Below are 13,536 nucleotides of genomic sequence, written 5' to 3'. Positions count from 1 at the left end.
GGGAGCTGTGTCATCACTTCTGCAATTAACTGAGATTGTTTGCAGCTGCGAGTGGCTTCTCTGTTTGCTCGGTGCATTGCATGGTGGTACAATGGGCCTTTGTCATAGGAGGAAAAGCACAGGTGTAACTAATGACATTAATTACTGCTCTGTTTCAAGTGTCCCAGTGAGCTGTGACTGTGAGCCAGCACGCACAATAGCAAAGCCCCGGTGCTGAGTGATGTGCATGAAATAGAGCCATCATTATTAATGACAATGCTTTTTTTTACTATCATAAGTCAAAATGTTTGCTATGAACACTTTAGTGAACATCAACAGAAGACTTACAATGATCAAATGATCAATGTCTGATTGGCTTTAGTGCGTAGCTTGGAGCTGAGTTGCTGTTCTGACCTCACAACACTAGATGGCACTCTCAGACTTTGAAGTGAAATTGAGGTCTTTGCAAATCAGTTGTTTCTGATGCTCACAAAGACGGTGTGAAAACCTCATAAGTCCAGTTGTTTTCCTGCTATAGCTGCAGGATCCTCTGCGATTCAAAAATAAGAACATCCCCTGATTTTATGAAGACCTTTCAAAGGATAATATTGATGTTATTAAATTGTTTTTTTTCCTCTGATATTTTTGAGACATGGGGTTTTTGGGCAAAAAAAAATCCAATTCAATGTCCTGCCATAAAGTCAGCTTTTACAGCGTGACGCTTATAATGTTCAGGTTTCTGTCAACACTGTCATAGAGGTGTTTAATAAATGATATGTTTTACCACTGAGGTCAGAGTTAATGACAGTGTTGTATTAGGCTGCTTCATATCGAGAGATGTTTCTAATATTCTGCCCGCCTCATGTATGTAAGTGGGAAGGACACAAAATTAGAAACACCACTCAGTGTAATGCAGTCCAGCGCAATGCCACCTTCAATTATGACCATAGTAATGAACATATACTTGAATTCACACATTTCTGACATTGTCACCAGAGGCTTTAAGTGTGCAGTGATTAGTTGATTAAACAATTAGTTGTCAACTGGTAAGGTAGTCGCCAACTACTTTGAGAATCTTTTATTCAGGTGAGTATTTTTTTCTCAGATTCTAGCTTTTGAAATGTGAATATTGTGTGTTTGTTTTTGTTTTTTTGTCTTTGAACAAAAAACGTCTGAACGTCTTTGATTTGTGGACAAAGCAAGACATTTGAGGACGCCATCTTTGGCTTTAGGAAACACTGATTTATATTTTTTGCTACTGTATAGACCAAACAACTGACCACTAAATCGAGGATATAATTGACAACAAATTAAAAATAAAATTAATCATTGCAGCCTTAATCAGCTTTGTAAAGATAGAGGTTATGGTAGTGCTGTTGCATTTGGTTGCATTATCTTGTCCAGATGAATGTGTTGCTTTCTTTTTGCCATTATAAAAAAATATAATGTCAATATTTTTTCATATTATGACACTCATAGAGCTACTACTGGTTTTAAGAGTTCCCTAGTGTGCTCGTTGTTTATGCACGTCATTATTCCCACTGTCATGCATGTTGGCAACTGATTCACAATGTTTTATATGCAATAGAAAAGTTCATGGCCCGTAGATATTTAAAGCTTACGTGCTTCTGCAACCTGCTGAAACCCGGTGTAAAAGATCCCGTCTTTCCTCGCCGCCCTCCCTTCTTCCACACATTGCTTCTTCCCCGGGAACACCCTTTGTCAAACTCTCCGCAGCTCCCCCTGGGAAGCAGGGCACGGTTTGACATGTTGGGTCACGTGCACATTCTTTGATGCTGAGGCCCAAGACCTGACCAATCCTGTTGCTTGTTAGTGAGTCTGCCGTATCCTATGGGGAAAAGACAGTCTCATGGGAGCGAGGGAGCCTTAATGACTCAACTGCCCAAGCACATCCACTGCCTGCCTTTCTCTGTCTGTGTCTGTCTGTCTCGCTTTCTTTTACTGCCTCTGTGTCCCCCTCACACACACACACACACACACACACACACACGTCATTACCATAACTTCAAATCTCCCTTAAAGATACATGCAAAAGACAGCTTAGTTGCCTCACCTGAGGGCAGTACTTTAAATCCTGGCCTTGGGGACAGGTCGTGTGCCGTCACCATGGTAACAGAGTTTTGCCAGTGGACAGAAAGGTTCCCCAGAGGACAAGCTGGCATACTGATTATTATGGGATGCTTCACAGTAACAGGATTAGTTCTTAACACACATCATTTACCAGTCGAGAGCTGGATTGGGGCGTTGAATGCGAAATGGACACGTTAGCAAGTTTTTGCTCATAGTGTTGTATTTTTATAACGGAGAGCATACAGTGGTGCATTCTGGGACAGTTAGATTTAGATTTGTTTTACTGCCAGGCCCTAGAGCTGATAAAAATACTGCTTCTGGTTTATTTCTGTCACAATGCCCTTTACTCTCCTCGTGGTTTTTAGTCTTTCGGGGGATTCTGCACTCACACAAACACACACACTCATAATTCTGGTGCCCTTTTATTATATCTGAGTCTTTATAATACTGGCATAAAATGGACGGGAGGGCTGAAGATGGATGGGCGCTGAGATAAGCTGTCTAACAAGAGTATTTGTCATGTGTATGGATGCATTATGCAGGTTGGTGTAGGACGGGAAAGAAGGGCCATGTCGATCTATACACACACACATATAAAAATGTGGTTAAATTTAATTTTACCTAGTGTGGTCACACCCGCACTTAGCAGCCGCTGCTTGGAAACGGGTCAACTCACCTGCTGGCAGCATCTGGCCCCATTACCCACACTACTCTGGGGGGAAGCCCTGCTGCGGTTAGAGTGATGACTGATAGGCCTGCTCTGGCTGGTGCTCCCTGATGACCTCGCCGCGTGTCCTTCTGTCTGTTTGTCCCAGGGCCTGCGTCTACGGCTTCACCAGACTGATGGTGCTGTTGGGCCAGGCAGCAGATGGAGACTTCTTCCTCACCGATTGCCTCCTGTTTGGTGCCATTATGTCAGCCACTGACCCAGGTAGCTGGCCTCATACAGTAACTCTCATACTTTTAATGGCAACGTTGATTTTTTTTGGTTGTGTGGCTTTACAACAGTGTTTCTAATATGGGGGGATGGGGGTACTCTGGAGTACTGTAGAGGGTATAAAAACGATCAGTCATGCACAATTCCATAAAATAATGATACTATGATTAGGGATGGAAATTCACAAGGTTTAATTGATATCAAAGCCATTTTGAATTCTGCTTATTTGTCCAATTCTTTACAGATTCCCTTGATTCCTGATTAATTTTCAAAAAAACTGACACAAACTGCTTTATTATTTATCAGTCTGAATACAAAGAAGCAACAGAGCAGGGAAAAAGGCATGACTGTTTAACTGCTGTGTAATTTGTAACGGTTTTCAACTGGACGGTCGAAATCCTGCTAAGCTTGCCGGCATGGCGATAATGTTATAACACAGGCGACAGACGTGCTGCTCGGTTGGGAAGCAGTGTCATAAGATGTTTCAGCATATAGCTGGACATTTCTACTCTTACTTGAAATGATCATTTTATTGACATTACAAGCAGCTCTGTTGTCATCTTTTGTTGTGAAATGACACCACACTTTGGACCATTTCCTCTTCTCTGCAATGTCTCCATCTTGGTGCAAGTTTGCAGTGTAGATGCATGAATTTGACATCACTGTTTTGCAGTGCAACTATCAATATAGCAGCATTGATAAAAAGAACTGAGACATAGGATTCTGATGGACTGACAGTTCTGAAACGGTTCCCATCCCAAACTATAATAAGTTCAATTCAGTATTACTGTTTTCAATGCAGTTGTTAACTGCCATAAACTGTCAACTTATCTAGGCTTTTTTTCAAACCAAAATGTTTTACACTGCTCAGGGGCCTAAAAAATATTTCAAAGGGGGGTACATCACATCATTGAAAAAAGTTTGAGAACCACTGCTTTAAAACACAAGCAAAAAAATATATTCTCAGGGATGTTTGGCACTCGCTTGCAGTAAGTATGTAACAGACACATCACAGGGATCTGCCTGAGGTAAACACATACAAATGAGTTAAAGAAAAAAACACCATGTCAAAAAAAATATCAAAGATGCAGAACGTGCAAAGACTGCTCAAGCAACTGTGTGTTTCTCATTTCTGCAGTGTCTGGGTTTTGATTTGGCGCTGCAGATTCATGCAGCTCTGCGGTATCAGAGAACATATGAGACAATATGTTTAAAAAGGTCAAACCTGGCTCACGCTGCTCTTTCACACCTCTCGGTAACCTCTTTCCTGTTGCACATGTGATGTAGTTAGGTGTAGATGTATGTGGGGTGGAGGCAAGCCACATAAAAAGTAGGACTTAACATTGTAATGTTATTCCATTTGGACATCTATGTATCTCTACTACAGTACACCCCCTCTTGCTTTATTTATAGCAATCCCTTTCTTCATATGCACAGTAGATAACAGATAGCAGAGCCTTAATGCATGAACAAAGTCATAATGCCCTCTCAGTCAATGCAGCTGCTTTGAATTCGGCACACCTTGTTCCTAAGTGGAACCATAACATAACATGTAATGTAACATAACATAATCTTTGTTCTTCAAGAGCAGTCAAGTGAAATGTCATAAGGCAGCCTGCGCCGCTGCGACAGTGGTAATGCTAATGTCCTCGTTTGGTAATGAATTATTTATACCAATAAGTGGTTGATCTGGGTGAGTGTCAAAGAGGAGCTGTAGATTATGGCACAGCTGTCACCCTGACTGACGTTATTTTCCCATGCCACGCTGTGCACATCCCCGCCGACCCCAGCACCCTCGTCACTTTGATTAGAATCACACCATAATGCATCGATGGCCTAAACACCAAGACCCCTTGGCTTCCTCCGTCTCGCGCCGTCCAAATATAGCGCCGGCTTTCTGATTTTTCTGAAAGGAAGCCATTAAAATGTCCCCGTCCATTTCTCCCCGTTTTATATTTGCATTCACAGGGCCAAAGTAGCAAAACACTCCAGAAATAGGCACACACTTACTTTTAGACACACACACACACACACACACACACATACCCAGTGACTCTAAGGAACAATTTAGTGCTGAGGAGTAAGACTCCCCCCCCCCCCCCCCCCCGCCATGTCATAACCCTTGTGTGACAGCGCTCTGGTTGTGCCGGTGACTCATTGTGTAAGTGCATCGATGTCACGTACTCCCTGAAATGATGGAGATCTTGAGAACACCGTGAAAGTCATCACAGGCCGGCAGCCAAGCTTTGAGTCGAATGGAAGCCCAATTTATTTGCCACTTTGCTCTCTCTGGACTATGGAATATAACAGAGATATTTGATAGCCTAGGTTCTCATTGCAGCTATAATGAATCTATGAAAGCTTCCACTGAGAGCAGCAGATAGCGAGCAACGGCAGTCAGGCATATGGGGGTGCTGCCTGGGTAGTAGTGTTATTTCTTTATTCATTTGGATGCTGATTTAGGGCTGCAGCTGCCATTTAAGACACTAATGTCATGTCCTCTGTTTTGTTACTGGGAATGTGGAGATTTTAATAACAGATTACACATGATGGGCCTTTTAAAACTGGCAAGGATGCTAATTTTAGAGATAATGCTTTTAAATATAACTAGTATTACTTCCTCAAAATTATATTTTTGCCAGTGTGGAGGATTTTCCAAGCAGTATTTAAACCGTAGAAGATGTATATTAGGCAACATGTATTTTTCGGTCTTGTCAGACATTTCTCAGGTGGGTGAAGTAGCACTGGGAGGGATTTGGAGTCATAGTTTCTGAAATCCTAGCTAGAGCCCTGATTTCTCCTCATATTCTAGTCTGGTGGTTTAGTGACTTTAATTTAAAGTCGGCGTGAGTCTTTTGCCTCTACAGTGAGGGATAGACTCCAGCTCCTGCTGACAATTTAGAAATTCAAGGAGAACACCATCTAAATTAAGAATTTCACTATGTTATTTCTATGGCCTAGGGAATTTCAATCACTATTTGTGAACATGAGCTTCTCTCATATAAAGCCAGAAACTAAGAAGTAAGTCTCAAATTGTGATGTCACCACGTATACAGTCTGTAGCTGCTTTATGATCAATGAATGGAAGTGTGATTTTGTGGACCCATAAAGTACTTGCTTTATTTTCATACTTAAATGAGCTTTACAGACCGAATCACAGTGATGTCGCACTAACAAAAACAATAATTTCCAGGTAGACAGCTGGCAATTTATTTCAGTTGCGGTGTTATGTGATATCAGCAAACATGTTTATTTCTGTTGTCAGTTTTCAGCTGTACCAGTAACGTTTAAAGATATATCGCCCGACCTATCAGGCATTTTGCTGTGCTTATTTTACATGCTGTGTTATTTTGCTAGCATTTTTGATTGAATGAATGAATGAATGCCTTTATTGTCATTGCATGTTTACATACAATGAAATTTGCTGTCTTTCATAAAAGAAACCATTCCATTCCTCTCAACACACACTCTCATACCCACACATTCAAATAGAATAAGGCTAAAATATGATAAATAAGATGCTAAAAAAAAAGGACTAGACAAAGTGTTCGGCTAAGTAAAATCACTGTTTTTATCAGTGGAGTCTGGTGACTTTGAGATAAGGGCTTCAGTTCCTCCGGCTGTCTGATGGCAAGGTAAAGCGCTGAAAATATTCTACATATAGCATATGTAGCATAGCATACATATGAAGTGATAAAATATAAAATAAAATATATAATTTTTCCAGATGGGCCCTTTTAAGGTGGCTAAAGACTGTCCAAATGCTCAATGACATTTCACCATTTCATTTCATGTATGTGATATTTGGGGGGGCTTTATACACTATATGAAAGCACAAATTTAAATTTTAGCACTCCAGTTTTTGGATTTTGCATAGTTTTTCATTTTTACTAATATTTTTGGACTGTTTTAGACCAAAGGAATAAGATGTATGAATTTTGCATAGAAGCTGGTAGAAAACATTTCAAGTGTTGACACCACCAGTTTGTTGACAGTAGAGACAACCAATGAGTAACAATTAGTATCCCCATTAATATTCATTTTAGAATATGTAATTCTTATGAGGCACAATGTCCTTAGCACACGCTTATTTGTTTCTTTCAGCGTGCATCCATTGAATTTTAAACTGTTGGTTTTATACCAGCCCCCAAAGCTCTGCAGCCACACAACCTGTTCTTCTCAGACTCAAAATAAGACACATGGTTCAGGTCACATAGTGGAACGCCTGCTGCGCTGCATCCTGTAGCCTCAGGGATGGTTACAAAAGGTCGGTGAAACCCTCACTTAACTTCTCAAAGGAAAGGCCCTTTTTTGGGAGGGTGCTGCAGTTTTTCCTTTCATCTTTTAGTTGGTATTTATTTATCTCCATATTCAGGAGCTCCCTTGACATGGACACTGCACATACATATTTCTCGTAGCATGTCAGAGCTGGAAATGATGCCAGAGCTGGAAATGACTTGTTTACATCTGCAGCTGTCAGCAGTAACTAGCCGACCCCAGATTCACTCTAGTTTGGCATTTCACCGAGCTATATTTGCATTTTTTTTTAGTGCTCTGTCTCTTGGATGCTTGCTGCGTATGGTCCGGCACCTGGTTGCTACCTTTTTATAAAACCCCAACCTCACAATTATGATGTGAGGGATTACTCATGTATCAGTCTACACATTGTTTTTTAGTAAATTCCCGCACAGCATGCCTCTTAGAGTGAAAGTAAATATTTAAAACACAGTTTTATTCTGAGAAGACAAGTAGTTTTGGCCAATCTGTCTTTCCTGTCGGAGCCTCTCAACAATGAGACAATTTACTGCAGCACATAAGAGACTTTTTCAACTGCCATTCCTTCTCCACAACATTAAGAGCCAGGTTTATTAGAAATCAAACTTGTGAACACCTGAACATTGAAGTCTTTTAGTGTTGTTTGTTGTCTCATTTGTCATTATTTAGTTCCGTTCTTTGTGTGTCATAACAGCTGCCTTCCATGTCTCTGTGTGGGGCGGGCTCTGATCGTATCTGTACAATATCACTGCTTTTATCATTGATTGTATTTTCAATGCTTTTATTCCTAATGCTTGCACCATTAACTATTGCCTGCCTGTGCACTGCAGCTGATAATTTGCCTTTCTACATGATTGGCATAATTTCAGAAACATAATTAAAATGCACTGTCACTGACAAATAAATAAATAAAGTTAAGTATGTTAGACATATGTGTACACATGCACATAACTCAACTTAAAGGCATGCTTGCTGTGCAGGAATTTACTAAAAAACAATGTGTAGACTGATACATAAGTAATCCCTCACATCATGATTGTGAGGTCGGGGTTTTATAAAAAGGTAGCAACCAGGTGCCGGACCATACGCAGCATGCATCCAAGAGACAGAGCATTAAAAAGAATGCAAATATAGCTTGGTGAAATGCCAAACTAGAGTGAATCTGGGGTCGGCTTTTACTTTTACTTTGATTGGTGAGCATGTTTATGAACAGTAACCAATAATCCTGCATAGTATACCTTACAGAAGTGTTACATCATTATACACAGAATAGGGCTGGGCAGTATGACGATATCATATCATTATCGAGATATCAGACTTTATATTGTCATAGATTTTAGATATCGTTGTGTGAAGATATGGCATAAATTATGATTTTTTCCCCTCATTTTAAAGGCTGTGTTACAGTAAAGTGATGTAAATTTACCAACTTAATGGACTTTTCAATTTGTTTTAACCACTTAGTAACCCACGTAGTCGTTATATCCAAATTATTGATGATTATTGATAAAAAAAATCTCATTGTAAATATTTTCTGAAAAAAAAAAAAAAAAAACAGTATCAGAGAGTCGGTGAAGATTCTCAGTCATCCAGGTCATGGTAATCGTAAGTGCTATGTGTTTCTTGTGTGTTTCGACTGACGTGGTGGCAAGCAGGTCCAGTTGCCTACGATACAGCACTTATGAGTATCAGAGAGGGTATTTGGTCAGAAATACTGTTATGCTCGATTTTGTCCTAGCATAAATGAGGTGCTTTTGAGGAGAATTAAAAATACTGATATACATATACAGTACAGGCCAAAAGTTTGGACACACCTTCTCATTCAATGCGTTTTCTTTATTTTCATGACTATTTACATTGTAGATTCTCACTGAAGGCATCAAAACTTTGAATGAACACATGTGGAGTTATGTACTTAACAAAAAAAGGTGAAATAACTGAAAACATGTTTTATATTCTAGTTTCTTCAAAATAGCCACCCTTTGCTCTGATTACTGCTTTGCACACTCTTGGCATTCTCTCGATGAGCTTCAAGAGGTAGTCACCTGAAATGGTTTCCACTTCACAGGTGTCCCTTATCAGGGTTAATTAGTGGAATTTCTTGCTTTATCAATGGGGTTGGGACCATCAGTTGTGTTGTGCAGAAGTCAGGTTAATACACAGCCGACAGCCCTATTGGACAACTGTTAAAATTCATATTATGGCAAGAACCAATCAGCTAACTAAAGAAAAACGAGTGGCCATCATTACTTTAAGAAATGAAGGTCAGTCAGTCCGGAAAATTGCAAAAACTTTAAATGTGTCCCCAAGTGGAGTCGCAAAAACCATCAAGCGCTACAACGAAACTGGCACACATGAGGACCGACCCAGGAAAGGAAGACCAAGAGTCACCTCTGCTTCTGAGGATAAGTTCATCCGAGTCACCAGCCTCAGAAATCGCAAGTTAACAGCAGCTCAGATCAGAGACCAGATGAATGCCACACAGAGTTCTAGCAGCAGACCCATCTCTAGAACAACTGTTAAGAGGAGACTGCGCCAATCAGGCCTTCATGGTCAAATAGCTGCTAGGAAACCACTGCTAAGGAGAGGCAACAAGCAGAAGAGATTTGTTTGGGCCAAGAAACACAAGGAATGGACATTAGACCAGTGGAAATCTGTGCTTTGGTCTGATGAGTCCAAATTTGAGATCTTTGGTTCCAACCGCCGTGTCTTTGTGAGACGCAGAAAAGGTGAACGGATGGATTCCACATGCCTGGTTCCCACTGTGAAGCATGGAGGAGGAGGTGTGATGGTGTGGGGGTGTTTTGCTGGTGACACTGTTGGGGATTTATTCAAAATTGAAGGCACACTGAACCAGCATGGCTACCACAGCATCCTGCAGCGACATGCCATCCCATCTGGTTTGCGTTTAGTTGGACGATCATTTATTTTTCAACAGGACAATGACCCCAAACACACCTCCAGGCTGTGTAAGGGCTATTTGACCAAGAAGGAGAGTGATGGAGTGCTGCGGCAGATGACCTGGCCTCCACAGTCACCGGACCTGAACCCAATCGAGATGGTTTGGGGTGAGTTGGACCGCAGAGTGAAGGCAAAGGGGCCAACAAGTGCTAAACACCTCTGGGAACTCCTTCAAGACTGTTGGAAAACCATTTCAGGTGACTACCTCTTGAAGCTCATCGAGAGAATGCCAAGAGTGTGCAAAGCAGTAATCAGAGCAAAGGGTGGCTATTTTGAAGAAACTAGAATATAAAACATGTTTTCAGTTATTTCACCTTTTTTGTTAAGTACATAACACCACATGTGTTCATTCATAGTTTTGATGCCTTCAGTGAGAATCTGCAATGTAAATAGTCATGAAAATAAAGAAAACGCATTGAATGAGAAGGTGTGTCCAAACTTTTGGCCTGTACTGTATACATATATATATATATATATATATATATATATATATATATATATATATATATATATATAGTGCATAGAGATACAGCCAAAAGATGTGAAAAAAGTGATAGAATTTTCAGGATAAATTGCCCAGTCCTAGCACAGAACTAAGGATTCATAATGCAGCAGAGCAGTAGTAACAGAACATTTACGCAGAAATGAAAACAGAGACAGGCCACAGTGACTTTTTACTAAAGCACATTCACCCTAAATGGCAAAATATAACAGGATTAAACATAGACAAGTGAAGACATGTAATGTGGTGTTGTCATATGGGCATGATTTCAACAGAGATAGGAAGCCCAGTGTAGAGTTTTCAAATTCTCATGACCTGACTGTGCGTTAGCTATTAGGCCATTGCCACCATTGTACCATTGTTACATACTGCTAATTCAAATAGGGTCAGACATTTTGGTACTTGTGAAATCAGGAACTGGTCACCAGTAGTGTATCCGTGTATCCCAAACACCTAAGCTGTCAATATTAGTTCAACCCATTTGGGCCCCAGTTAACTCTTAAAGGTGTACTGTAAGCACCATTTATCAGTGATACGTTTGTTTTATTGTTGGAAAGTATGACTTGCTACAATACAGAGAGAAATGTATTTCAGTGCAACATTGAAGAGGTTGTTAAATATGCAAGGTTACTTTTCCTGTATATTTTGACGTCTGCGAATCTTTATTGTGGCCCTGTGCGACTACCGTACATATGTGAGAAATGAACAGGAAGTGAAGCTTTTACTGTGAATGTTCAGTTTAAATAAATAAATGAGGACAGCGGCGCAACATGGTTGTTTTATTGCTCGTTCGCTGGCGTTGCTACCGAGCTGACTCAAAGCGTAAAGCAGTCTCCTGTTGTCACTAACATGTGGTTATTTATAGAAGTGAATTAAGACGAAGCAGACTAAGAATAGCCACTGCTATGTAGGAATTGTAAGTTACTGTTTGTAAACAGTGAAACCAGTGAAAATGAAAGTGAAAGCCAGTCCTAGCTTTGTTTACTTGCTGTTTCACATCGCTACATTTGCGTTTTTTTAGTGCCTTGTCCATGATTTCTGTGGCTTCCTCTTGGATGTGTGTTTCTTGAAGTCTGGCACCTCATCGCTACCTTTTTATAAAGTCCTGACCGGCACCTGTACGCCGTGTGGAACATCCCAAACATAGCAATGTAGGAAGAAAATAAGAAAATACAGGCAAAGAGCAAGGTCTCTGCTGTTAAATATGCCACTAAACACTTCTAGTGGGTCATAGGTGATGATTTAGAGGGATTACTTTTGTGTCTATACATTGTGTTTTTAAAGAAAATCCAGCATAGTATACCTTTAAGTGTCACAAAATGTGATTGGTCATAGATTTATGGTGCAAGACTGGCACGACTAATCATAAAGACCAGCACAGTTGCTATTTAAAGGTAATAAGAACTAATGGAGATCATAAAAAGACCGTATGCTGGCATTCTGAGGACCTACTGTGAGTTTCAGAGTAAACAAAACCAAATTAGAAAACTACTAATTATAAAGTGCTGGTTTACTTTGACTTGCTTCCAAACTGTGAGGAAGGCTTTCCCTGCCTGCAGTGACCCCTGTTTGTGCACTTGTCAATGCCTAAAAAATTGAGCACTCTTTACATGGAGCCAGGGAGATTATCGTAATTCCCTGTTGACCGTTATCTCTTCCCTAATGCATCACTTTCACTATTATATCTGCCTAATTTGGTCAAATCGGCGAGCAAATCCCATGCTCTCTGACTGAGAGGGCCACGAGCTCTGCCTGTGTTAAACCTCCGCAGCGGGGTAATTTGACCTAATAAGGCTCCCATTCGACCCTTTCAACTGTATTATGTCTGAAATAATTGTCTACTCTCTCCACCTTATGGTGTTGCTGTGGAAACTGATGAACACTTGACAGCTGTAGGATGGGGTTGCCATGACAACACAGCCAACCCGCACCCGCGTATGTGTGTGTGGGGTGGGCTTTATTTTATTTTATTTTTTTCCTTCCATCGTGCAGTGTGAGTAGTGCACGACATGCTGTCATCAGCCAGGCATTATGGGAGCAGGGAGATGGAACGATCCTGACTCCAGGGCCTACCTCAGCCTCTCCAGATAAAGGATTCTCCCCAACCAGGAAGAGCTTTAAACCTGTCAAAGACCAAAGAGCCAGATCTGTCAAAACAAGTCCTGAGGCCGCTCTCTTGCCACTGCTTTTATTATCAGTCTAGTCGTGTACTGGCTGTGATGCCCTCATTGGCCTGGTGTTCACTACAGGGCCAAACTACGAGCCATGCTCATTATTCGCAGCACAAATTTCCCTGAAACTAATTCATAGGATTCTTTCTGCATCTTGGTCTCAACAGGTGGAATATTAATCTACCGGGAGCTGTTATTGTTTTGAATATATTTTGTCTGGCCTTCAGAATAGCACTGCTCTGAGTTTCTGTTTTCCTGTCCGTGCCTATATCCTCAAAAATGTGTGTGTGTGTGTGTGTGTGTGTGTGTGTGTGTGTGTGTTGTCTTTCTCCATATCTGACATTGTTTTTCTTATATGATAATTTTGTTTTGCTTGTTTGAAACTCAGCCTGGTTTCTTTTGTGGCGGTTACAGTAAGGATTTGTGACAGTATATTTTTCTTTTCTGTCTACTGTATTTATCTGTCTATATATCAATCTATCTGTCCAACCTGATCTAATCTAATGTAATCTTAATCTAATGTAATCAGATCTACAGTACAAGTAATGCTACAGTCGATATCTTTTAGAAGGAGATACTTGAGGTGACGCAAAGTGCTCAGCTGACGGGCATGTCACTGC

At 40.7% G+C, this 13,536-nt stretch overlaps 1 protein-coding gene across 1 annotated transcript in view; it reads left to right on the top strand.

The window, feature by feature from the left end:
- LOC117265084 (sodium/hydrogen exchanger 9-like) overlaps window positions 1-13,536 on the top strand; it is a 106,469-nt gene that overhangs the window by 7,834 nt on the left and 85,099 nt on the right. The window contains exon 5 of the mRNA XM_033639476.2: window positions 2,886-3,001. Coding sequence (XP_033495367.2) covers window positions 2,886-3,001 — 116 coding nt within the window. The remainder of the gene's footprint in view (window positions 1-2,885; window positions 3,002-13,536) is intronic.

Source organism: Epinephelus lanceolatus, chromosome 20, assembly GCF_041903045.1.
Source record: "Epinephelus lanceolatus isolate andai-2023 chromosome 20, ASM4190304v1, whole genome shotgun sequence".
NCBI lineage: Eukaryota > Metazoa > Chordata > Actinopteri > Perciformes > Serranidae > Epinephelus > Epinephelus lanceolatus.
This window is presented reverse-complemented; position numbering and strand designations above follow the sequence as displayed.